Consider the following 25,819-nt stretch of genomic DNA (forward strand, 5'->3'; position numbering starts at 1 on the left):
ATGTGTCAGTGGCAATTAGAGCCTTTTCAGAAGGAGACAAATGAAAGCCTTAACGCGTTATATGCGGCATAAAGAACACACGTGCACAAGCGTAACCTTTGCAGAGAGCGCGCGCACCTGTGTACAGCACGCAAGTGCCGCGGATATTTTTGGGGGGGGGGGATATGGTGGGGGGGGTAGCAATCATAGCTGTTATACACTACACAAATCACTTTAAATAAAGCACGAACAAATTAACTTTTTTGAAATTATACACAAGCACAGGCCGCACATGCCCGCACTCCCCCCACCCACCGCCTTACATTTCAAGTAGCTTGTAAAAACAATAACATTCTCCCCGTCTCCCTGCACATTCCAGGTGAAGGGGGCCTCGTGCAGGGGAGAGATTGGAATCAACGGGGTTCGTCGGAACGGGAGCCAGCGATTGAGCGCCGCTATTTTCACGAGCCCCAACTGGACTACCTGCACCACATGCACGAGCTGTCCATTGCCAGTGGCCTTAAGCGTAGGAACACGCACGCCGGACAATGCGGAGAGGGGTGACCACACTGTGGGTGTCGTGGGTTACTTGGGCACCAGTGGCGCAGAGACACGGCACAACATTTTGGGCGGAATTCATTCGTGGTAAAAAAAAAATCTCCCTTACACAGAGCGACATAAGCAACGAAACCTCCGATTGCTTCCCCCGCGCCTCCGATTAGCACGGTTGGCGGCAACGTACGTGAAAGAAGTTCAACATACTCTACATAGATGCCGATAACGAAACCTTAGGGTCACGGTAGCGCACGAACTGCGGTGTTAAGTGCCGAGTCAGTAGTGGCCAGGACTGCAGGTGGCGAGAATGAACTTCGTTATCGTTACAGGGGAGCTCTCGTCCCTGACGACAAGGAGGGGGTTGTGGAACTTCAAGGACCCTTTGTGTAACCTACCCTGTAACCACCAGGAATCAATTAGATCCCTTCGTCAATCCGTGAGTATATAAATCAGGAACAATCTGCCTGAATGAACCCAAGGATATCGAAACTGGCTCAGAGTTCACTTACTGAAACAAATGTTGCTTCTGGATGATATTGGTTAAAGATAACTAATTGGCCGATGGACTAAACAATGTTTCTAGATTTTTATGTGGGACCACAGAACGGAGTTTTGATGACCTAAGTTAATCTCAAGGATTGTTTTCAGGAGGATCCTGCATTGGGATGTTTGACCAATACCTGAGTGAAGAGCGTATTTTCAGATGAAAACCAGCATTGGAAAGAGCATCCACACACACACAAGAAGACGAAACTTAAGCGTTTGCAACAGATGGGTCACTTGCCCACTTGCTGTACTGCCATCTGGAAATCTCAAAAGAGGCCCAGCTGACTTGAGAGTTTCACGAACCGCCGTGATCCTCTGACCCCCGTCTCCTGAAGCGATGGCTGACACGGCGGTGGGGGGGTGGGGAGGTGCCACCACAATAATCATTCTTAGTTACTACCCCCCCCCCCCCGCGATTGTATTTTTTTTCTAATGCATTCCGTTATAAATCTACCGCATTCATCACCCCTGATGAATGCGGCTGCGGTTGCCTCGCTTCGTACGCGGGGGGTTACCGTCGTGAAACAGAGCGATGTGCTGTGATTACCACAACACAGTTGTGCATCTATTCATGTAAAGCCTTCAAAATTACGAGTATCATTCAATCCGCCCGGGTGACACTTTACATTGACTACAGTTTTAAGCACGTGCTATAGCATACAACTCGCAGTTGGTAACCTCTTATGAAACTCATGAATCATTACATTCACAATACTACCATATAGGTTGCCGTGGTTGGCCTGTAACAGCTCAATTCGGTTGTGGGAGAAGTTCTCGGCACGTGGAGCGGAACGTCGGACACCGTGCCAAACAACATGCGGTGCATCCCAGGAACACATCGGCGGCATTCGTGTCAACGATCCAAAAGGGCTCAGTTGACCGAGTCATTATCATCACAATATTTTTCAAACCGGACGATGTGATCATCTTGGATATATCATAAAATATCGTAGAATCGCAACATCGCACCAACCTTAATCACAGGTGGCCAAGGTGATGCTTAGGCTTTGAGAGGGTGCCTAGCTGCCGAATCCGCAGCTCTCCGCTACGCCACACGCTTTTCGAGACATTCGCGGTGTGTGACGGTTCAAATGGCCACGATTGAGAGCAGGAGATAATTTCAATAAAACACCTTTCAAACTCTGCACTCACAAGTCGGTCTATTGACCCGTTTTTTTTTAATATCTTTTTCTATCGCCTTCCAAACGGAAGTATTCTAATTCTAATGCTAATGCTGAACAGCATTTGCCGCAGACGCGTAATTGGCTTTTTACCAGGATATTGAAAGCCTCGTCTCCGGGTGCACGACACCCGGCTCTGTTTGCATTCTGTTACCGGCGGACGCACCAAAAAGGGCGGCGCTGTTGGTGCGTTTGCGCGAGACGCGCGGGATGAACACGAGAGACGGCCGGCAGCAGCACGCTCACAGCGAGCAATGCAGCGGTGTGGCGGCACCTCGGCTGCCTCCGTTACAGGGCCGAGGGTAACCTCTTGGCGCAACACGAAAAGACGTCTTCAGAGTGCGACGGTCGTAAGTGAGCCAATTAATTTCCATCGTTGACATTTGCCATGCGATTTGTTGACTGTTATGATCGATTGGCCGTATTCAAGCGTAACGCGTCGTATTTTTTGCCTCGTACTTGGAATAAAAAACCGTTGGGAGTGCGTCTTATAATCAGGATGATTGCATTGTCTTCCCGGTGACGTGTTTTTAATCCGGTTGTTCAGAACAATCTTCGGCAAGAAGGGTATGCATACCGATATGAGACCATTAGCACCCAACACACGGAGGATCACCAGCGAGTATCTTTTAGAACAATGCAGAATAGGCAGAAGATGTGGATTGGGCACGTTCCCTAAGGTGAACATTCTGGAAGGATGGGATGTCGGAAATGATTGTTGTAATACTGCTGATGATGCTGTGCGTGACGATGATGATGCTGTGCGAGATGATGATCCAAAAAAGGCAGAAGAAGTGGAATGGGCACATTCCCAGAGGTGAAACTACGATGGAGGAAGTTCTGGAAGGGAAGGATGTTGCTCAAGAGGCCAAGAGGCACAAGAAGGAAGATGCTGCTTGAGGCAAGCTAGCACGGAAGGAAGGCATGCAGGAGGGCGGGGGGGGGGGACAGCAACAGAAGAAGACAGCTCAAGAACGGACGAAATGGAGGGAATTCGAGCCAGGGAGCTGCCATTGGGTAGAGGACACGTGAAGAGACGCAGCAAAGCTTCACCAAGGCCTACACAAAATGTGAGATCTGCCTCGTGCCAGCGTGAGGCAGGGCTATTATTGCGCTGCAGAGCTCATGACTGCGCGCTCTCTCTCTCTCTATAGGGTGGCTGCTTGGGTAAGTAACGTGCACAGTATTTACTGAGCGCTTAGGAGACATTAAAATTGCTGTCCTGGGAACCCCTTGTGAATGGGACAGCTTTCAGGAGCAGACGGGTCCTTGCACAAAAAACGAGGTTGATGAAGAGCAGAGCACTCACCGGCACTCACGTACACTCTTCACCTCCCCTGCACTCTGAGAGGGTACAGCAAGTAGGTTCATAACCAGCTGCACTCATAGTGCGGTGGGATGGAGCAGTTGCCCAGTGGTTAACTACCGATCCAGATCATTATAAGATTTGCTTTATAATGAAGAGTTACTATTCCCTGTTGTCTTTTGAATTTATGTTGAACGTCTTTCGCACCGTACGTAGCCAACCGTGCTAATCCAATGTTTTGTAAGTGTAACTTGATTTACGGGTGCAGCGATTGGCCAGTTATTAATGTATACTGGCTATGACACTGGTAACCCAAGTATGATGTTGACTTAAAGCTTTCGTGACTGCAGGTATTCATATTCATGGGTCTGTCGGTAAAGTCACGTTGATAGGTTTAAAGAAAATAACAAAAACACGTTGTTTGATGCCCAACCACAGCTAGCGCTAATGACGAGTGATATATAAACTGGTCCTGCCTACCAACCCACTTCGAAAAAGTTATCTAACCAGGATCATGATCGATCTCAACCCTTAGTGTTGTGTTCATGAAATTGGTGCTGAACATTTGTCAACTAATAGTGCTTTTTTTATTTGAAGTCAATGATGAGTACGAGTGGAGACACGCAGTGAGACAATGCTGGTGACGGTAGATCGGAGGCTGCAGTGCACTTGAGGGTGACCAAAAATGACAATTGGCCACCCTGTACATGTACGGCTTATGAAACGAATTTTTGATTCGGCTGACCAAATTTCATGCCCCTCACCAAGCAACATTTAAAACCGAGTGGCCTGACTAAACATGTGACCGCCACAGTCGGCTAGACTAACATGACCGACGACATGAACTCCGCAGACTAGCAAAGTGGCTAAGCTATCACGGGTCGCTGTTCGTAAGCAACTATCCCGAGACGATGTCTTGACGCAAAATTATGAATCGGAGCTCGGGAGCTACGCGGTGTTGGGTCCGGGTCGCGCTTGGCCAAGCCACCACCACCATCACTACCACTACGGTACAAGCCAGGTGCAGTAGGCGCTGTGGACAGCAGAGAGCAGCGCTGCGAAATACGTCGAAACTGCCCACCCCGCTGACCTTCGCCAAACCCGCATTGGCCGTCGTGGTGAAGTATGGTCAAATATTAGATTTTTGGGTCTTTCGGTAAAGCCACGTAGATAGAAAACAAAAATATCACGACGTTTCGATCGCAACGCAAGCAAGTGTCATCAGGTGAAGCGTCGTGATTTATTTTTTTCTACGTGGCTTTACCAAAAGACCCATAGAATATGAATTCCTGCAGTCACGAAAGCTTTAAGTCAAGATGGTCAAATATGCCTTGTGCGGCCGCAAGGTGCGTGTGGGGTGGCCCTCATCCAGCAGTGGATCGCACTCACGTCGATGCACCAAACACACTCAATGCAACATCTGCTGTGTCCACATCCCGGCAGAGAGAGAAAAAAGAAACCCCAGCACACAACTGAGTCGCAGTAACGCGAGAAACACATTCACCGAGTGCGATGCCCCGTGCAGCTCCAAATGTCTGCGGGGTCTAGTTACTGCGTTCTATTAAATGCTTGGTTTGTCGTCGTTAATCGTCGAGAAGGGCTGACGCGGCTGCTGAAAACACCATGCAGACATTATTCCTGTTTGGAAGTCGCCCACTGGCAAGGCAGGAGGAGGAGGGCTATTTTGAGATGAATCACCGAATATGCAAATGATGTCTTTCTGACGTGACGTGCTCTACATATTAAGTGGGCACGGGCTAAGCCACCCCCAACCCCCACCCACTCCTCCTCCTCCATTCCCAATCGCTGTAAATGTCCACTCGTGATGAGACCCGCGGATCAGAAAAAAATTAACCCAGCCACGAACACACAGTGCGCACACGCGCGCTCACAGACACACGCACACGCGCGCACGTCAGCCAGGAGCTCCTCCTATTTAACAATCAAACTAATTAGGCGCGTACGGATTGCATATTGATACACCGGCGTACAGCGCGCTTTAACGTAGCGGCATTGCCTTTGATGCGCTATATATTTAAAAAAAACACTTATTGCATAGTGCACGACGTATGCACAACTGTGCTGTAGATCGTAATGAAATCAAAAGGATCGTGCCGCGCATTGGCGCGTGACACGTGGGGAAGCGATGGTGGCACCAAAACAAGAACCTCATTGAAGGCCCGACGGAGGAGCGGCGCTGGGTTTGTCTCCGCTGCCCTGACGAGAGACTTTGGGGACCGCTCTCAACCATGGCACGACACAGACGACGACGCGGAAGGAGGTGCGGATGTTTCCTCGACGAATGGAACGTGTCGAGGGCTCCCCAAACCGCGAACGCGGCGAGACGCAATGCATCGGGCGTGCATCGCCGATGACAGACCACCACGACACGTTTCGTTACGGTGGAACAAGCGGACTCCACTCGGCTACCCAGGATGCCGTAGAATGGCCTGCAAATTTAACAAATGCAATATGAAGGGAGATATATGCAATAAAATAACAAATTATTGAAAGTTCGTATTTAATCCACTGCTAGATGAATACTCCCCCCCCCCACCCACATGCCATTTGTTTGACCATACTTCCCCATATTGGTCAACGCGGGTATCTGAATTCTGCACCAGTTCAGATTTCACTTAAAGCTGATGTTAGCCGTGGCCGGGAGTTGAACTTGAGTGTGCTAACTGCTGCAACCATCACTCTACCTTAATTATAACAAAGCATTATGTATGTGTCTGCCCAGGAAACATCGAATTGAATTTGAAGACTCTTTACCGAGCGGTTGTCATCTTTGCACTCCTTAGCAAATGGCATTTGCACCCAGCAGAAACTGAAGACGGCCTGGAGAAAGCCCATAAGTGCGATGGGTATAACCCTCGAATATCCACACGGATGGATTCAATGAACCCACTCCACTTGATGCACTGCCCATAAATTCCCGGAGGTCCCGGGGCTGTGGGCTCAGATCATCGTGCCAGGTGGGGGCCCCTTACCCATTAAACACAAATACGGGTCCATGGTGTGATCCTCTTCAGTATGTATACTGAACTTCCTTTTGTGTGAAGCCCAGGGAACATATCCCCCTCTTGCCCCCACTCCCCGCCCTTCCTTCTGGGTCACACGGTTTTTCCATCTCTACTCTGTCCACTAACCCTGCCTGGATTGCAGGCAAAAGCCAATCAAGCACAGCACAACAGAATTGCTGAACAACCTGGCCATGTCACCGTGGTTTGTGTTTTGGAACCTGCCTCGTCCATGCCTTGGCGATGGTTACTACGGCTTCACTTGTACATTATTGGTCAGCTGTTTAAGAATGTGTTAGCGGGTGAGGGGAGACGGGTGGGGGAAATAAGCTTTTGGGAAATGAAAAGGATTATGGAGGCATGCAGAAAATGCAGCAGACATTGGTCTTTTCAGCTAGGCTGCAGTGCACCGAGCACTTAATCAGCAGATTAAGGTAATATCATCCTGCTTGTTTGAAAACTCAACCTTCCCTTCTATTCTGTTTCAAAAATATTTTTGTGCACTCGAATATAAACATATATCCACACACACACGTGTGTAGATTTGCGATGGGCTGTTGGGTTTTTAAGCACGATGTAATTTTGTAGCACATATATATTTTTTTAGGTTTGTTATGTTTCCGTTTCGACATTGAATGCTGCGTTTGCTCGTGGAAAACTGTTAATATGCCATCTCTAACACTTTTACACATTTTCAAGGCCCCCCCCCCCCCCCCCCCATACTGTCCGGCGTATGAGCTTCAAACCCTTCTGCCCTCTTACTGCCAAAAGCATTCAGAACCATCAGCCATGGTCAATCCACTGCTAATTTGAGGTCGTGCTACCACTTTCCAAAGGCAAAACGAGCACACAGCCCTGAATCTATAAAACTGTGCAGTCCACTGCAATACATATCAACAGAATACCACCAGATCTTGGTACGAATAAATTCCTACCACCAGATGCTAAATTCCTGGAGTGTGTGAGTCAGCTGGACAGATGCTAACCCTACGCCTGATGAAGGCCTACATACCAAGCTGCTGCCACCTCCCGCTATCCTGCACATGAACCTGCACGTGAACTAAATGTGCGCGCTGCCACAAGGCAACTCATTCTCTCCCTCTCTCCACACATCGCTTTCTCTCTCTCCCCGCGCCCACCCGTTAACTTAACTCGGTTACTCTGGCTCATTTCCAGCTCCCCAAAAATGGACAGTCTCAAACTCCTAAGGTGACTGTATTGCGGGCTCATTAGCTTGTAATCTCGTTCGCGTTCTCCTCCGGTTGCTAAAGTAAACAGCAGCAACCATGGCGACACGGGGTTTTTTCTTCTTTTTCTTCTTCGGGCCATTCCGAGTCAGTGAGTCATCACTAACCTTAAACAATGAACAGACTTGTACAATGTTTACTCTTTCCACAAGCCCACACAGTATCAGCAGATGAGATGTCATGCTAATTTCCCCCTCCGCCCCCAACTCCCCACCCACCCTCTACGCTGACCGCCCCCCACCCCCCAAACAAGCTCGCAGGGAGAAGTAGAGAAGAGCCCCTCTTGGTCCCGTCGGAAAGGGAAGTGCTGGAAAGATCGACGGAGACGGACGCGTCCCTCGATGCCCCGGTTCGAGACGGCGTGGCACGGGCGCTCTGAGACCAAAATAAATCCCTTCTTTGCACCACCTGAGGTGGCAAAGTCCAGTAATGATTTATGTAATCCTCCATGTGTGTGGGACATGTTCTGATATGATAACCTCTGCGGAGTGGCAGCTTAGTTGTAGTTACCATGACTTTTATACCAATACCCTATGACAGGCGTCCGGAACGATGTAATTGGGCATTATGACTAAAAAATACCTAGACCAAAGCCAGTTAGGTCACAAACTGGTCTTTATTGGTTTAAATGCACAATGAAAACACAGAGTAATATGGAATACCATAGTGAGGTAAGGAACTACTTGAATATTATAAACATTGACATTCGCATATACTTAGTCGATGATACATGTAATCCCATATATGTCGTTAGTGAGGGTATATGTGAAGAAGGTTACATTATTGTTATCAAGCTCTGTGTGTACTTAGATGGTGTTAACAAGGGTAACCAAGTACAGAATCACCACACTGTGCATAAATGTATACTACTACTACCACAGTAATACCATCAGTATCACCACACTGCATCAATGTATACTACTACTACCACAGTAATACCATCAGTATCACCACCCTGTGTCACTCAAACTGCTCGTCTATCTCGTCATCTGACTCCCCGAGTTCAAAGTCAGGTTCTGGATCATCCTGCAATTTTTTGTTACTGCAGCTCTGTAACCCTCACAGGTCTGTGCATGTCAGTCTATTTGACAGGCACGGGCAGCTTGGCATTCTGCATGAACGCACACATTTGCATGCTAGCAGTTCCAAGACCACATCTTGTGCAGGTGGGGAGCGCATCCAGTAAATAGCCAGCTTGCCATCATCGTCTGTACATCCATACTCAGTAGGGCTTGGCAAGACAGGGTTAGCCTGTAGACAGCACTTCCAGATTGCTGCCTGAAAGTTGGCTCGTTGAACATGCGTGAAGAGAGACAGTCTCTACATGGTGGCAGCTGGCTGGGCTCGACTTCTCCCCTTTTGGTGCAGAAGAGCTGGTAGCGCAGTTCGTTCACCTCACCAGTGCTGCTATTAGCAACATACAGGTAATAGGTGAACTGCTCAATTGTCTGGAACAGCTCATCACTCAAATTCCATGGCTGGCCCAGTCGACTAAAAGTCTCTTGGCAGGAAGTGTCCTTTCTCACCATCTTCAGGGCATTCAGCTTCCCTCGACCGGCGAATGCACGGACAGTGTCGCAGCCTGTGAAGGCGTGTAAGCCAATTAGGCTGTCACAGATGCTGTCTGCAAGTGACATTGCCAGTTTGCTGATATCGACAAACCGTGTGCGGTTCTGTGTCCTACACTTCTGGTAGATGGGACAGGTGATATCCTTCTGGAAGCCAAGACAAAGCACCAGGCTCATCCCATCAATGATGGAAGTAGATGGGGTTGGGGTGTCCTCTGCAGGAGACATTATTTTCAAACTCTCTGGCAAGTGCAGCCTTGTTTGTTTTTTGTAGGGACCCATCAGCATTTGCCAGTGCCCATTGCAGTGGGCCCAGTGGGTGGGCAAGGACATCCTTCATATTGACCTTCCTGCTTTCAGCCACCAGGATCATGTGGCTGAACATGTTTATATCTGCTTTCAGAACCACATCCTCTGCTTTCTTTCCATGTGCTGTTTGTGTGCTGATATTGGAGAATGTCTTCAGACTTTGCTTGGTCATCTTGTGATGGGATTTCACAGATGGTGGGTCCTCAGCTAACCTTGTTTGTTTGAATACCTGGTAGGCCTCTTCTCCTATCTCAAGAGCTCTCTATAGAACCATGGTGCCAGTGGAGAGACTAACCCGATCTGTCTCATCAGGAGACATAGGATTGATCCAGTTATTCTCCAAAAGGTCATTGAGAGACTGGACATCTGCTTCATCTCAGACAGCTGAGAGACCGGACCTATCAGGTCTCTCAGCTGTCGGAGGTACATGCTTCTGAACTCAGCTATTATGGAATATTTGGTCACGGCTCCTGGCTTCAAGCTGAATCCCTTTGTCCCTCCAGCTGTCTGGGTGTCTTTGTTCACCGTTTCTTCTATAGTTTGGTCAACAGGGATTCGGCCAAAGGGATTGGTGGAGCCCAGTTGAACTGAGAGCCTCCTTCCATGAATTCCTTGTACACATCTGGGTGTGTGATGGGCAGCTGAGACATCTGGGCGTAGCAGTAGGGGAGGTAGTGTGCATAATGCTTCCTATCATAAGCAAAGTACAATGGTATCATTGCTCGAACGCTTGCCAAGTGTAGCATCCAGTCTCCCTCTCTGGATGCTCGAATGAGCCCCAACAAGATTTCAACCATGTCCAAATAGGACGTCCAGAAGGTCGAGAGGCTGCCGTTTCCACCTCTGAGGATCTCGCGGTAGACTTCAAACAGTTCCATGATGTGTGTACATGAGCTGTTCTCGAGGACCTCCTTCAAAGTGACTTGTGAGACTTCTTTCCCAAGGTTGTCAATGGTCCTCAGTGTCTCATCCAGGTGAAACACTTCGTTCATGTGAGTTGCTTCCAACCAGGACAGGAAACCATTCCATGTGAGTCGCACGAGAGCCGCATACAGCAGCTTGTGTAGTCGCACTGCCCTGCTGTACTTGCGGCCATCCATAGCACCAGCAATGGAGCCTTCTGCGATCATGCAAGACTCAATGCAGAGATCTCGGAGTCCAGCATCTTGGAAACGCTTTATTATTATTGTAAGCAGTATGTAGAATTATGTGGCTTTACCTATTATGAAACATGAGTTGTCAAACTCGGCATTCAATATGTCATTTTGAGAACATTACAATGCCAGTTCAGGCATTGTGATGCTAGTAGCAATGATATTTGAGAGTTATACTCGTGTACCCCCTCTTATTGCCATGACAGCAAAGTAAATAGCCAGAGAATAAGCTTTACAATGATATGCAATTCAACTAGGTTATTTCTTAAAATGCGGAAACAAATAGCGATGAAACATGCTAAAAAACGCAAATATAAGGCTTTGTTTACTTGGCGAAGTTTGCATAAAATCGTGAAAACGAACAAATAATAAAATATTAAGTTAGTTTTCATGATTTTAATAATCAATTATCACCAACAAAGTTATTGGTAATAATTGTATCCAATTTATAGAAGCAAAATATCTAAAAATATCAAAATTGACAAACTGAACAAAAATAATACTTTTTGCCTATAGTACCTGGCCTTAACTAATAATCTTAACAGGAACATTAACAATACACTGAGCGTAAAGTTAGCACTTTAGATATCTTTACCAAACAGAAATAATACATACAGAACCACCAGTACTTGCCTCACCTGCCAGTAAATGAACATGAGCAAACAAGCTGCTAGAAACAGAAGGGAAACAGAGAGCGCCAATCTATCTTCTTTGGTTCTTTCGGTAAAGTCACGTAGAATGAGAATAAAATAATAAAATAAAACTATCAAATTCTCAGACTTCACTAAGTCACTGAAATTTAAGAACAAGCGTGAATAAATGCAGGAGTATGTATGAAATACATGCCTTGGGGATAAACATCAATTTTGTAAATTATGTATTGTCTTAATTAACAGCAGAGGTGTTGGAATGTTTTATTTGTAACATCAGGGCAAATAGGCGTGATTGCGATAGGTGCAAAAACAGGTTTCCTGCGAGAAAAAATTAAACAGCTGCTCATTTGGAAAGGTTTTTATGTATGTTTTTACTTCTGTTGGTGTAACAAATAAAATGGCACCATTGAAGTTTTGCCACTATGGGCGGTACCGATATCTGGTCTGGCCCAAGGGCTACTTGTGTGGTGGGGAGCGACAGTCCTTGTCGCCAAGGTTTCATACCTGGCTGTGCTGATCGCCAGCGACAACTGAAATGTGAATCTGGCCCTTGACATCTGCTGGGTCAATGTCACCTGGAGTGTTAGATAACACTGGGAAGACAACGGGCATGGCTAGTCCTGGTCAAAGCCTCATCATCCACTTGAGTGTCACACAGCATTAACAGGTGCTCGCGAACAACACTTTCCCGATTAGACTGCGATCTTAAATGGGGGAGCTTTGGCTTTGGTTGTGTATAAATGTATATAAACACTCGTGTGTGTGTTTGTGTGCGAGACAAAGCGAGTCTGGCAGTGTGAGTGTGTTGTACACTTGCACGCCTGTACGCACACGTGCAAACGTTTGTCTGTGCACATGTTGGTGTCTGTTCGTGTCAATGGTGCGGAGCGGTGGTGCAGCGGTTAGCGTGTTGCGCTATGAACCTGGCGACCCGAGTCGATTCTCGCTCACGGCCAACACCAGTGACGATTATCTGAACCTGTTCATGGCCTCCCCGAGGTCGACTCAAATGAGTACCTGGTGCGGTGTGTAAACATCGGGCGTGGTGCTGGCCACCCACCCCTTCGTGTACCGTGCCCGCCTTCATACAGTAGGAGCTCGCTAACAGCACTTGCCCCATCAGTCTGTTCAGGTTATACCGGGGGATCTTTGTCTTTGTCTTGCGTACACAACGTGTGCACGCACAGAATTCCTCTGCTCAGCTCACTTTCTGGGATGGGGGGGGATGGAGGGCGGTGGCTGGAGTTGGGGGTGGAATGACCCAATATCTGGGTTTTCTTCTCGTCATTGTCCATCCCAGCGTTTGTACATATGTCCGGGTACTCGAGTAAGCATACTTAAGCGTGTAAATGAACCGTCTTATTTTTTGTACGGTTTTTTTTTGCGATTAAAATCAATAAACACTTTCCACGATTATGTCGCTGGTTCGGAAAGTGAAATAAAAACAAGTTTGCGGGAGTCGAGGTGGGTGCGGCAGGAGGAGTGGGGGGGGGCATGGGTGGGTGGGGATGCATTAATGGGTTTTTGTGTGGCCAACTCCTGTCGGGCAGCTGTGGACTGTAAATAATAGAGGCCCAATGCATCACGCGCTGCCCCGTCGCACTCCCTTACGAGGGCCAGACACATGCAGGGATTTTCATTGCAGCTCAGAAAAAAAAATGAACACGAGTTATGTCACGTGCATCTATCATGAGCCCCGACGCCGATTCTGCACGAGAACGATGCACAATGCCTCCCCCGCTTGAAAGTCCAGAAAAAAAAATAGTGGGCGGAGGTTTTTGTTTTATTTCTTCAAAATATATACATACGCCTTCATATACATCCTATAGAAAATGCGTGCACAGAAAGTGAAGATTCTGATGAAGCAGGAAACACCCCCCCCCCCCCCCCCACTGACTCTCAGGACTGCTACAGGACGAAGAGGAGGAGAGTCTCGACCTCGGGTGATTTGCTCAATTCCTCTTCAGCACGTTTGCAACAAACGAGCGCTGACTTTTGGTTCCGCACATTACCGGCTACGACCGACGCATCGGGCTGCTGCGTGAAGGCCTCCCACCTACCCCCTCCCCCCCCAAATACACCTCTACGTGATCCCGCAACGTAAACATCGACCGTCCAAGCACGTGCTTTATTTCATCGCCCCGTCTTCAAGGTGGACGTCCTCCGAGGCGCGTTCCCTCCCATGACTGCAATTCCTTCGTTAGCCTCGGCCATCAGCCTTTCTAGCGACGCGTCCTGGTCAGACCCACTCGATTTTATTGACATTCAAAATGTATTCGACCTGCGTATGTTTTCGAATCCGCGTGTTCCTCTTTGTGTCTCTCAGTATAATTCCAAGCGAGCATCTTTCCCACACTTCTTTGCGCAATTAGACACTTGTACTCTAGCAACGAAGATACTGCTTGCATTTCAGCAATATACGATTTATAAATATTTCTCGCTAAACCTTAGATATGTTACCACGTTTTGAAGTAATTCCAAGGAAAATATCTTCAGCCTTCTGCGTGTGATAACATTTGATATCTATCAAAGTGTTCACCCAAGGCACGTAGTAGGATTTGCGGAAGAGGCTATGGCACGCAGCTGCGTGGGTTTTCGCCGTTGTGCTGCTGTGCGGATCTCTGGTAAAGCGTGTTCGTCGAATCCTCACCGCATCTCATTCGGCACGATGTCCGACGTTTTGCTCCACGTGCTGGGGGAGCTTCTTCAGGAATTGGAGCAAAACGTCGAATAATCGTGCCGAACGACACGCAGTAACAAGACGCATCCGAGAGCTGACTCAATTCACCAAAGCGCCACCGAAAACAGCAGCAGATTCTGCCACAGTTGAGCAAACAGAGTGAGTGCTATCAGACTTTGTAAAAGAGGCGCTGTTGTTTCACGGACCTCACTCTCTCTCTCTTCATTTCACCTCCCGGTTCGTTAGAATTGAAGGAGATTACCGACACCGCTTGCCGAACGTAATCATAAAAAACGTCGCCGACACTTTGGGGAATTCCTTCACCTCTTTAGCTCGAATTATCCCGGCACTTCACAGTGGGGGGAGGGGGGGGGTGCGGGGAGGGGGGGTGATACCAAATAAATCGGACCATGTATGATGTGAACCTCTTTCGCACCCTACATCGCCAAACGTCCGTATCGGAGATGCTCACAGCAATGACGGCAGCCAGCAAAGCCCCCTCCCCCCCTCCCATCCACGGGAAGCTGTTCCCCTTTAATTTACTTTTCAATCATGAATCCAGAAAAAATAATTGTGGCGACATAACAACAAGAAACTCTCCGCCACGCAAACTGACACATTCTCGAATGTGCAACAACGCTCTCTGCACACACACACACACGTGTGTGTGTACACGTGAGCGCGCGCGCCACTCGCCACTTTTGTTTCCTGCGATACACAAAACAGTTACACCCATCCTGTGCGGTCGCGCGGTGCAGCTTTGGCAGCAGCGCCTCCTCCTCCTCCTCCTCCGTGCGGACGAGCCGCGGCCGCGGTGGCTTTAACGCAGATTACGAGCAATAATAGCGGCGCGCGTGTAATGGCACACCTAAAGCCGTCCTGCCGCGAGAGTCAAAGGGATCGCTCTTCCTTGGCATCGTAATTACCGCCGTCATTACCGCTCACCTGTCGCACCGCCAATTCCTGGCGGAATGCGGGAAATCGCAGACGGCATGGGGGGGGGGGGGAGGTGCGGCGGGAAGTGGGGAAGCTCGTAACGGGCGCGAGCGTGGCTTTTGCGTGACGCTTGCGCGGACTTTTACCTCCCGCTGTTTGACTCGACTGACCTTAAATCTGGAATCTCGCGTGACCCACCCACCCACCCTCCCACCCGACTCCTTCCCCACTCGACTGCGCCGGTCTCCACGCGGGCGGCCGCGGCAGTCCCCCAGTCGCGGCGGCGGAGCGACGCGGATTTGTCAAGGAGGCCGAAACGTCGCCGTTCAATCGCGGAGGCGCGCGCGCGAGCGCGGACGGCGTGGGTCGGGTTGTCGTCTCGGCCGGCCAGAGCAGCCGAGGAGTCGAGGAGCCGAGCGTCCGCGGCGGTCGAATCCGCGCGGCCGCCCGCGATCGCCGCTGGGTTTCTCAAGCGGAGCACAGCGGACGCTCTTGGCTCGGATTATTAAAACTGGCCCCGTGTTAGCATTCCTGTCGCGTGTGTTTTCGGGTTATGCCGCGCATTGTTTCGGCACAACGTCCGACGTTTCGCTTTATGCACTGAAAGCTCCTGCTTGTTCAGGAACAAGTTCAGTTCTTGGAGGAACACATTTCAGCTATCGAGGAACAAATTCAGTTATTTGGACTTGACCCGCGTGTCCGTCCATCCCTTCCATCATAAGTTGACGTCCTGCCTGCTAGCCAGCAAAACTTTTTTCGAATATAGTCCGATGTAGTAGGGCCCTATTAAAAAATAATAATACAAATTTAACGCCACCCCCCGAACTATCCCCAACCCCTCCACCCCCCATTCAACCCCCCCAGGGTGTTTCTGGATGCCCCCTCTGGCAGTCAGCGAGAGTTGTGGGGGTAATGGGAAGGCTTGAGTGGGTGACTCAAGAGGCCGTATCGCATCGCAGCACTGAACTGATATCAACCACGAGCTGGGCAAACTCCAGATTGCAGCAAACTTTGACTAGATCACGCTGTCAAACGTAGTGAGTTCATGATCTTGTGCCAGTTACGGTATGGGTAGCAATGAAATGGGAGCGATGGAAAAACAGAATGAGCGTGTGCGTAGGTGCTACGCTATATGTAGCCATGTCTCACACTATGAGATATGGCTACATATGGGGAGGAGCTAATCCAGCAGTAGATTAATCATGGCTGATGATGATGTTGATTATCGATAGACTCATAAGCAGTATCCTTCACACAGCTATTATTCGTTCGCTAACAAAGACTGTATTATGACATATAAAATATCCTCTAAACAGACATAGCTCCGGTTTGTAATTCCCATCTGTAAATTCACCACCGTCCAAAACACTTTGCTCTCTGTGCAATTGACACAGGGGGACGTCTGTTGAGAGAATGACAACACAGAAATGTGCACAAACCTAGCATCACTTTGTAAGTCCCATGCAGGAGACGTGGACGGTTCGTGCTGGGAACCCCCAAGAGCGGCTGGGTTTGAGTCTGGCGCCGGAGGACGGACCCCCCAAACACCTCGGTCCGGTGCTCCGTGGATATCTGCGGAAAAAAATCAAGAGATGGGGGCGCAATGGGTATCAAGCATTCGTCACAACTCATCCGTCTTGTTCTAATGTGGAAGAAAAAAACCCATCGCAACAATGATTTTAACCAATGCGCATTATTTACTGTTTGCCCAGTGTGTTGTGTGATGCGTGAAAATCAGAAAAGGTCGGGTTGAGGTCAAGATGTCACCGCAGCCGATGATGTCACCCCCCCCCCCCCACCTTGTTTCTACCAGATCCAGCAATTGTGGCAAAGTCGACACCGGATCGGTGAGATCGGTGAGATCTGTTCCGAGTCGTCTGGCTTTAGGTCTTCTCTTCCCCTTGTCCGATCTCTTCTGTCATCTCCCTAGCAATGTTTAGAGTGAAAGCGTTTCCCTCAAAAAGATGTTTCCGCTTCGGGTTCTCATCGATGGGTTAAGTGCCCCACCAACGAGTCTGCCGATATGTTTTACAAGGCTTAGTCCCATGAGACGGGACGATTTAAATTAAGTCAAGCGGCGGCCGTGCCAAAGACCATTAAACTCGCTCAATCCGAGCAGACGATCAAATGGCAATGCGTTCGCGACCCAGATTGAAACCCAGGCTCTCAGCCTTGCTGGCTCAGAGCTCTTGAGGGGGGTTTGGGGGTGGGGGAGCTTTACGAGCCCCCCACCCACCCCTTCACGAGCCATCCGGCCGCCTCACTCTGTGTTATTTTCAGCCGCGTGCTTTGTGCAACGTTTTTCCTTTCTCCTCCAGCCCCCTTCTCTCCGAAGCGGCGAGCGCCGCGTGAAGTCCGTGAAGTGGGGGGGGGGGGGGGTGACCCAGAAATTCCACGGGGGGGGGGGGGCGGGGAAGCCTCCAACCTCTGACCCTGAAAAAAATGCCTTTTGAGCTTTCTGCCACCCGGTTACATTGAGACAACGTGCAAACAACAACAACACCACCAGCAGTCTGCCGCTATAGGAGCCTGAAAAGCCTCCACAAATGCCCCCCCCCCCCCCCTCAGGCAGGCGGCTCAGCAAGGCACTAATAGCAGACAAAAATAAACTCACGTTTCTTGCAAAACTCCGCAGGAGAAAGCTCTGCCTTGAGGGCACACAAAGTGGTGCGGAATCGTTTCTAAAATTATTATTGTATTAAAGAAATGATTACGGGCGCGTTTAAAACATTAAACGCGCCTGTTTATTGTGCGTTCGCCCGTTCGCTTGTTGACTTAAAATTAGCGCTTTCCCGTGATAGAGTCCAGCAGGCCAGGGACTTTGTTATTGAATTGGAAGTAATGCGTGTGCACATAGATGTGAAATTGTGCTGAGGTGTGTGCACAAAGACAAAGATCCCACATATACTAATTGGTTCTTTCGGTAAAGTCATGAAGTTAGAAACAAAATGAAATAAAACAAATACACACATATAGCCTGAACATAATTTTGGGCGAAAGTGCCGAGTAGCACCTATGAAGGCTGGCACAGCGCAAGAGGGGGTGGGTGGCCAGCATCACACCCGGCCGCTTTTGTCTCCCCAGTAGCGATGAATACACACTGCACGAGGTACTCATTTAAGGCCGAGTCGATCTAGGGGAGTCCAAGAACAGGTTCAGATGCTCGTCAGTGGTGTTGACTGCGAGCGGGAATGGAACTCGGGCCGCCTGGTTCGTAGCGCAGGGAGCGCTAACCACTGCACCACCACTTCCCCGCACTATTGGATTGCGTACACACACACACACAGACAAAAACAAAGAACCCGCGGCTGTATAAGTGAATGTCTATAGTAACGGAAGACATTACAAGTGCTACTGATGAGAAATGGTTTCACATTCCTAATCGAGGGGCGTTTGGCAGGGGGAGTGCTTCAAAAAGTACATTTCTTTGTGGCCTCTAATATTTGTCAAGTGCTCCGGCGGACAGCCGCTCATTGTTGGCGTCACAAAGACACCGCAATTGGGCGGCGTTCTTTTATTTTTGCGAAACTTTCTGAATGACAGTACAACTGCGGCGGTGTGGCCGGACACGCATGCAGCCACAGCAGCTCCGGTCACGTGACCGCTTGCTCACAACCGCGGTCAGTTTAGTGGGGTTTTTTTTATCTTGCACGCTGCTTTTGTTTGACGGAGTTTGATTCACACCGAGGACGAAGCGAGCGGCAAACTTCCTTTAAAAATCGCTTCGGGACCCGGCGGGCTTTGCTTTGGTAGCGGGTCATCCGTGTCTCTGTCGATCGGCAGTGGTGGGATCAAATGTGGGCACTCCGCAACTCTTCCAAGACGTAAAAGAGTAGGCCAAAATGCTCTCTAGAGAGTCTCTAAAGAGCTTCCCCTCGTGGCATGAGTACGTAATTGCAGGGTTACACCTGCACCTGCTATCGCTACATGCGGCACACACTGCAAGCGTTAACTTGTCAACCTTTGACCCCCAATTCATCGCGGGAAGAGATCCCCAATCCCACTGTGGATCGCGTAGATTGTCCGAGCGGACAGACCGAGAGACGCTCCACGGTGCGTCTCTCGCCGCAGTCACACGCGTGTCAGTGTCGCTGGGGTAACCCCACTTCCCTCACGTTGACCTTTGACCTGCCTACCCCCACCGTTCAATGGCGATTTGAACCAGCAGTGCGGCCACTCTGCAAGGGGTGGGAATTACCAACCTTTCTACGAGGACCTACGTCTTAAACGAACGGGTCAACTTGCCAATAACTGGCAGTTTGTATCGGTATCGATTCAACCAAACCCGACCCTGCCGATGAGGTCACCGCACGTCAAAACCCCGTCCAGAGTTTGCCTGTACTGTTAAGCGAGCGCTCGTCAGGGCGAGCACGCCGCACGTGTGGGTTGCGTGGCCAGAAAAACGTGTCCCGGCCGCCTTTGTCACCCTGGTGCCGACGTTCACACTCACAGCAACTGGTGCCCAGCTAAGGCCCGAGTCAACCTACGGGAGGAAATGGCCGCATTTACCCAGCACCGACCCCTGACAGTGGCTGCGTCCGCGAAGTTGACGCGCCACTGGGGAGATGTTTGTGGCTGTGGCGGCGCCCTTTCATCGTCGGAGGCAGGCGCGGGCTTGAAATTTATTGCCCGTTTTAATTTAATCACTGCCTTTTCTTGGAAAGGTTAAATATGTTACGGCGGGAATAAAAGTTATTTTTTTTTTATACAGAACTTGACAAAGGATTAAACCCAGGGCGTCAAGTTGTAACGCGCAGTTCGTGGCTGCGAAGGCGGTGGCGTTTTCGGGTTAGCACGGGGTGGGTTCGAATCGCAATTTCTGAATGGGAAAGTCAAAAAGGTGCAGCCCTGCGACTACCGTACATCAGGAGCTCGAGAGATAGAGAGCTCCTCTAGAGAGTATTTTGGTCTACTCTTCCACGCTGACCAAACAGCTTCAAAGAAGTGGGGCGCCTCGCACTTTAATCCCACCACACGGGACCTGCCGATCGACTGTGGTTCGCACTTACATTGCTACTGATGCTGGGTACACAGAGGCAGTGGTGGTGGTGGGGTTGGGGCGGTAACTGCCAAAAATGTTGTTTTATTTTAACCAGGTAAGGCCCACTGAGCAATGCAGCTCTTTTTCAAAAGCCACCTAAGCCACAAATGATAGCTTAATTAAATGGTTTATCATGTGGAAATTTGTATAGAAGCCAAATACTCTAAACGCATGTTGATTCTAAATGTGAAGGGAAAACCCGGTGGACCCGGGAGAAAAATCCACGTGACCACTGGGAGAACACGCAAACTCCAAATATACAGCAGCAGGCGTCAAGGTCGCGATCGAACCCGCGACCGCCTGCATACCAAGCGAGGGAGTTCAAATCTCGCCACCATTGTTTTGGCAACTGCACAAGCGTGCTGACCATTACCGACCTGCAGGGTTCCCAAAGAAGCTCCCCGGACACGTGGAACGGAACGTCGGACATCGTTGCCGAACCGCGTTAGAGATCCGTACAGCGCAACTGCGAAAACCGAGACGGTGGTATTTATTTTAACTCGAGCCTGTGTCTAAGTATTAAGAATGTTTTAGGAGGGTCCAACTTGGCATATTTGGCCAATGTCTTGAATATATGTGGGAGGGAAACTTGAGTGTCTGCAGAAAACAAACATAACTACCTCGCCTGGTCTACAGGAGGTTGTGGGTTCGATGCTGCGCTTAGCGTATCTGACTGCTACAAATGTCCACGTCGGAAACCACTTCGTTTAGCTATCATTTGTGGCCAGGTTGCTTCTAAAAGAGAGGTGTATATTTAAGTGGGCCTTACCTGTTAAAATAAAAATAGTTTAAAGTTTTTTTTTTTTTTATCATGGAAATAACACTGAAATTCTATCAGGAAAAAAACCCAGTAACCAACTTGCTGTACTGTCTTCCTACAGCATCAACTTAAGATGCCTACAGGTGCGTGTCACACAAATCACAGCTCCCCCTTTGCACGATCCACCAACCCCCACTTCCAAGTCATCATATTCAAGGTGTTGTATCACCGCCACACCACAGCGGAATAGCACAAGACACGCAACCACACTGAAATATATACGAATCACCTTTGACCAAAAACTATCGCACGGCAATAATGAACAGGGCCCAGGCTTGCCCACCGCAACATAAAACGGAAATAACGGAATATATAATGGCATGAGAATGGATGTTCGGAGCAAGAATAATGCAGACACACTCCAGCGATAACAAGACGATAACAATGGGACTATTCACCGTGGCAATAGGTCACAACACTGCACGTTTATGTCTTAATATTTGCCATTGATTTATGCGCCATGCCGTTGTTTTATTTGTCCTGAAAGGGAAAAAAAATTGCCGCATTTCTCAATGGTTCAATTCAGTAATGGAATTGCTTTGCCACGCAGCACACCTTCAAGCGATCGCAATATTTGACTGACTAAATCGTTAGTGGTGTAAAGCGTTGGACGATAAACGCCTAAAGATAAATATGAAGGCGGCATAAAAACAATAATTGGAATTTGTACGGGATACGCGAGTTGTGCTTACGGATGTGTTTTAGGCACATTTCTTCATTTGTTGCATTTTTAGGCCCAATTTTATCTATGTTTTTCCCCCTCTTTTCTTAATTTCAGATTTGAATTCATTACATTTTAAAAACTCAATGCTTATTGGCTACATTTTATCATTGAAAATCATATGAAATATTGAGCATTACATTTTAATGTCCAACACGAAGCTGAATCGGTAAAACGTTAGCTTAAATGTAAATCATTTTTATATTCTAACAAGTTAAGCAAAAGTGACGTCACACGTAATGGCATTTTTGGTAGATAAAGTGCAGATGTGTCATCGTAGGAGTGACATCACTTCCCGTGATGCCGCATTTATGGATCAATCCAAAATAAATGCTTTATTTGGGATCGTTTTAAATTTTCGAATCAATGCCCAAGTTCTGGATCTTCCTGTTCAATAAAAATATTATCTTTCGCATACATGTGGATTGCAGGGGTTTTAAAACAGTAATTGTTTTATACAAAGACTGGGCCTCATTCTAGCAATGTGGAATTACAATGCTGGTTCACTAACGGAGAGGAGCACCGCTCGATTGTTTAAACAATCAATCAATGTCTTATTTATTACACGTGTAGCCAGTTACCCACCTAGGTTTGCAAGGGAGATTCGTGGTGCAACAGCACAGAACACGAACAGCAACATCAAAGTGATCCACGCGTTCTCTTCCGCCAACAACGGAACAGAACGCGTGGGAGGTATAGTACAGCCAAAATAATTGCTTAAAGAACAAAAATTAACAATATGAAAATAACAATTAACAAGATAAACAAGACACATTGGCACTTTCGTCTGATACATATTCCTTACAGCTTCCACTGAAGTTAAAATAGGTAACACCAACCCATGTTCATCTATTCTGTACATGCATTTCTGAGTGCGCGACATCATGAACCCGGTGACCCGAGTTCGATTCCGGGCCGTGACAAACATGAGCGGCAAGTGGTATCTGAGTGCACAACATTCTGAACCCGGTGACTCGAGTTCGATTCCGGGCCGTAACAAACATGAGCGGCAAGTGGTATCTGAGTGCACAACATTGTGAACCCGGTGACCCGAGTTCGATTCCGGGCCGTGACAAACATCAGCGGCAAGTGGTATCTGAACCGGTCCTGGTCTCCTCATTCATCAACACGAATCGGCCAGCATGGTGCTGTATGGTCAAAATAAAAATAAAAACCTTGTTGGACACGGTGCAGAATTGAAAGGGAACAGAACTATGATTATTACCATTACACGTACAATCTGAGTTCCTTCTATTGTTACTCCAGAGATTCCTTAAAGTATAAACATACACCTTAACAATGCTCATTGGACCGGCACTTAAGACTTTATAAAACCATCTTATGCTGGAAACAGTTCTAAGTAACCATTCGCTCACCCAATTGTACCCGAACCTTGCACCAAACTTAGACGCTATTTCTAAAAGGCACAAAGAACAACATAAGGTTATTTTATTAGATTTTCGGAAGAAGAAAAACTTTGGCAAAAAAAATCGTTTTTGTTTCTTCCTTTCTTGAGGATCTCACGGCGAGGTGGCACGTGTTTGTGTTATAATCTCAAGTTACTTCAAAACATCGAGACTCATATCAAACAAAGGAGGTCGCCGCCAGAAGAGCAGCTGAGATTCGTAACTAGGGCGCAGCATGCAACGCAGTATGCAGTGGAAAAATGATCGTTTCAAAACGGTGACAATTGCGTTTGCTAATGTCGCTAAGGTTTTTTTAAGTGTTGCTGCTTTCGATTGGAAGCAACAAAGAAAGGTCACGTTTTACCTTCACCATTTGCTAACGATCATTGTAATTAATTAACCAGAGTTGGTTGTTTTTTTCATAACGGGTCCTGCTTTGGAATATTTGGCCTATCATCATCGTCACCATCAGCCATGGTCAATCCACTGCTGGATGAAGGCCTCTCCAAGCCACCACCACCACCTCTCACGTTCCTCCGATGTAATAATCCACGCGGCACCAGCACATTGCATCGCTCCATCTCTCGGGTAGACGAGCACTGGGATATATTCCATTCCTTGGCTGCTGCCACAAAATCATGATTCGTGACCATCGGCCATCATCCGTTCGAGCGACGTGACTTTTCGTCACGCAAATATCCAGAAAAGCAGATTCATTGAGTCTCAAGACTGCTTCGCCAGGGATCTGCTTCTGGATGTTTGGCCGGTTTTGTTCTGCTCTGCCAGATGACAAAGTCAACATCGTCACCATCAGCCATGATCAACCCGCTGCTGGATTAAGCCCCCCCCCCTCAATCCGCTGCCACCTCTCGCGATCCTGCTTTGTAACAATCCACAGGAGAGCGCACCGACCGTTTTCATCGCTCCATCTCCCCAGCGCACGTAACCCTCTATCTAGGCCATGTTACTTTCCCTTCGTTGCCACTCTGGGTTACTTTAAGAGGCCAAAATTTCCAGAGGAAACCCGCACAAAATAGGGCTTCACAAACCAACTTGCTGTACTGCCCATCTCTCGTGAACATGAGAACTGGAACAATAAACACAAAGGTCCCCACATGCAGGCGACAAACGCTGTTGGGGAAAGTGCTGTTAGCGAGCACCTGTGAAGGCCGGCACGGCATATGGAGGGAGGTGGGTGGCAAGCGCCTCGCCTGGCCGCCGAGCCGACCTAGGGAAGGCCCATTACCGGTTCAAATATTTGCCGCTGTTACTGGCCGGCGGTGAGAATCGAACTCAGGTCGCTGGGTTTGAAGCGCAATACGCGCTAACAACAACAACAAGAAGCTGCCATTCGCCACTCAGCGGCGGTGACGTCACCTCGGCGCTTGTGCCAGGCTAGGTGCACACACAAAGATAAAGATCCCCCGTATAGCCTTAACAGACTGTCGGGGCAAGTGCTGTTAGCGAGCACCTATTAAGGCCGGCACGGCACACGAGGGGGGTGGGTGACCAACACCGCGCCCGGCCGCCTTTGTCTCCCCCTTGGCGATGTTTACACACCGCACCAGGTGCTTATTTTGAGACCGAGTCGACCTAGGGAAGTCCTAGGACTGGTTCAGATAATCGTCACCGGTGTTGGCCGTGAGCGGGAATCGAACCCGGGTCGCCAGGTTCGTAACGCAGTGTAGCGCTAACCGTTACACTACCGCTCCCCACACATCCACACAAGCGCACACACGCACTTGACAACAAGTGTGCACATTCACACAATGCTTGAGCAAAAAAAAAAGCTGGCAATCCACTGCCAATCATTGCCACTCTGATGATGATGATGACGATAATAGCCTCCCGGTTAAATGACCGCTCGGCAATTAATTAAGATTTGATGGTATAATTGAGACGTGCTGTTCAATAAAACAAACACGTTTCCCTTAATAAATTACCGCCAGCGAAGGCTGGCAATTGCGTTCGAAACATTTTTTTTGTTATTTTTAACAAGTCCTCCACTTCCACGGCATATGTTCAACAGGTGTTTGCTACACAAGGACTTGCCCGACGATGCTCAGTGTTAAATGTAAAATTTCATCTTTGTCTCTCTGTCCGTGTGTGACATTCATTGGGGAGCGGTGGGTGCGGCGGTTAGCACACTGCACCACGAATCTGGCGGGCCGAGTTCGATTCCCGCTCATGGCCAACGTCGGTGATGATTATATTATCAGCCCTAAATCAGCAATTGGTGTGGTGTGCAAACTTCGGAGACAAAGGTGGCCAGGCGTAATGTTGGCCACCCACCCCCTCGTGTGCCGTGCCGGCCTTCACAGGTTCTGCTCGCTAACAGCACTTGCACCAACAATCTGTTAAAGGCTATACAGGGGAACTTTGTATTTTGGGGTCCATCCAGATCGGATTATGCGAGGATCTCGCATTATACCCGACAGATCTGGACGCAGTCCCATCACAGGCTTCCTCTGGCAGGCGAGGGTGCATTGGCTGAGTCACGTAGCCCCCATGTCCAGCCACTGCCATGGCCAAATAGCTCCTGTTTGGCCAGATAGAGGGAGTTAAACTGACAGCACAGACGAGTGGAGAGACGGGCTGACGTGGTCGAGGAAAACGTCCGAGTCTGGTGGATTTTGCGGACAACTGTTACCAGCGGTGTCAAGATCAGCCTCTGAGGAAAGGGGATCGTAAAGG

At 48.7% G+C, this 25,819-nt stretch overlaps 1 protein-coding gene and 1 long non-coding RNA gene across 10 annotated transcripts in view; one reads left to right on the forward strand and one right to left on the reverse strand.

Moving 5' to 3' along the window:
• The window catches only part of LOC116949418 (forkhead box protein P1-like), a 432,818-nt gene that overhangs the window by 361,669 nt on the left and 45,330 nt on the right, over window positions 1-25,819 (reverse strand). For all 9 annotated transcript variants that reach the window (XM_076072004.1, XM_076072003.1, XM_076072007.1 and 6 more), the window contains one exon: window positions 16,577-16,709. In XM_076072004.1, the coding sequence (XP_075928119.1) occupies window positions 16,577-16,709 (133 nt within the window). The remainder of the gene's footprint in view (window positions 1-16,576; window positions 16,710-25,819) is intronic.
• On the forward strand, window positions 6,315-8,246 carry LOC116949420 (uncharacterized). The gene is made up of 2 exons (XR_004403904.2): window positions 6,315-6,545; window positions 8,091-8,246. It is a non-coding gene; the product is annotated as an uncharacterized LOC116949420 (long non-coding RNA).

Source organism: Petromyzon marinus, chromosome 36 (genome assembly GCF_048934315.1).
Source record: "Petromyzon marinus isolate PM22_M1 ecotype Great Lakes invasive population chromosome 36, UKy_Petmar_22M1.pri1.0, whole genome shotgun sequence".
Classification (NCBI taxonomy): Eukaryota; Metazoa; Chordata; class Hyperoartia; order Petromyzontiformes; family Petromyzontidae; genus Petromyzon; species Petromyzon marinus.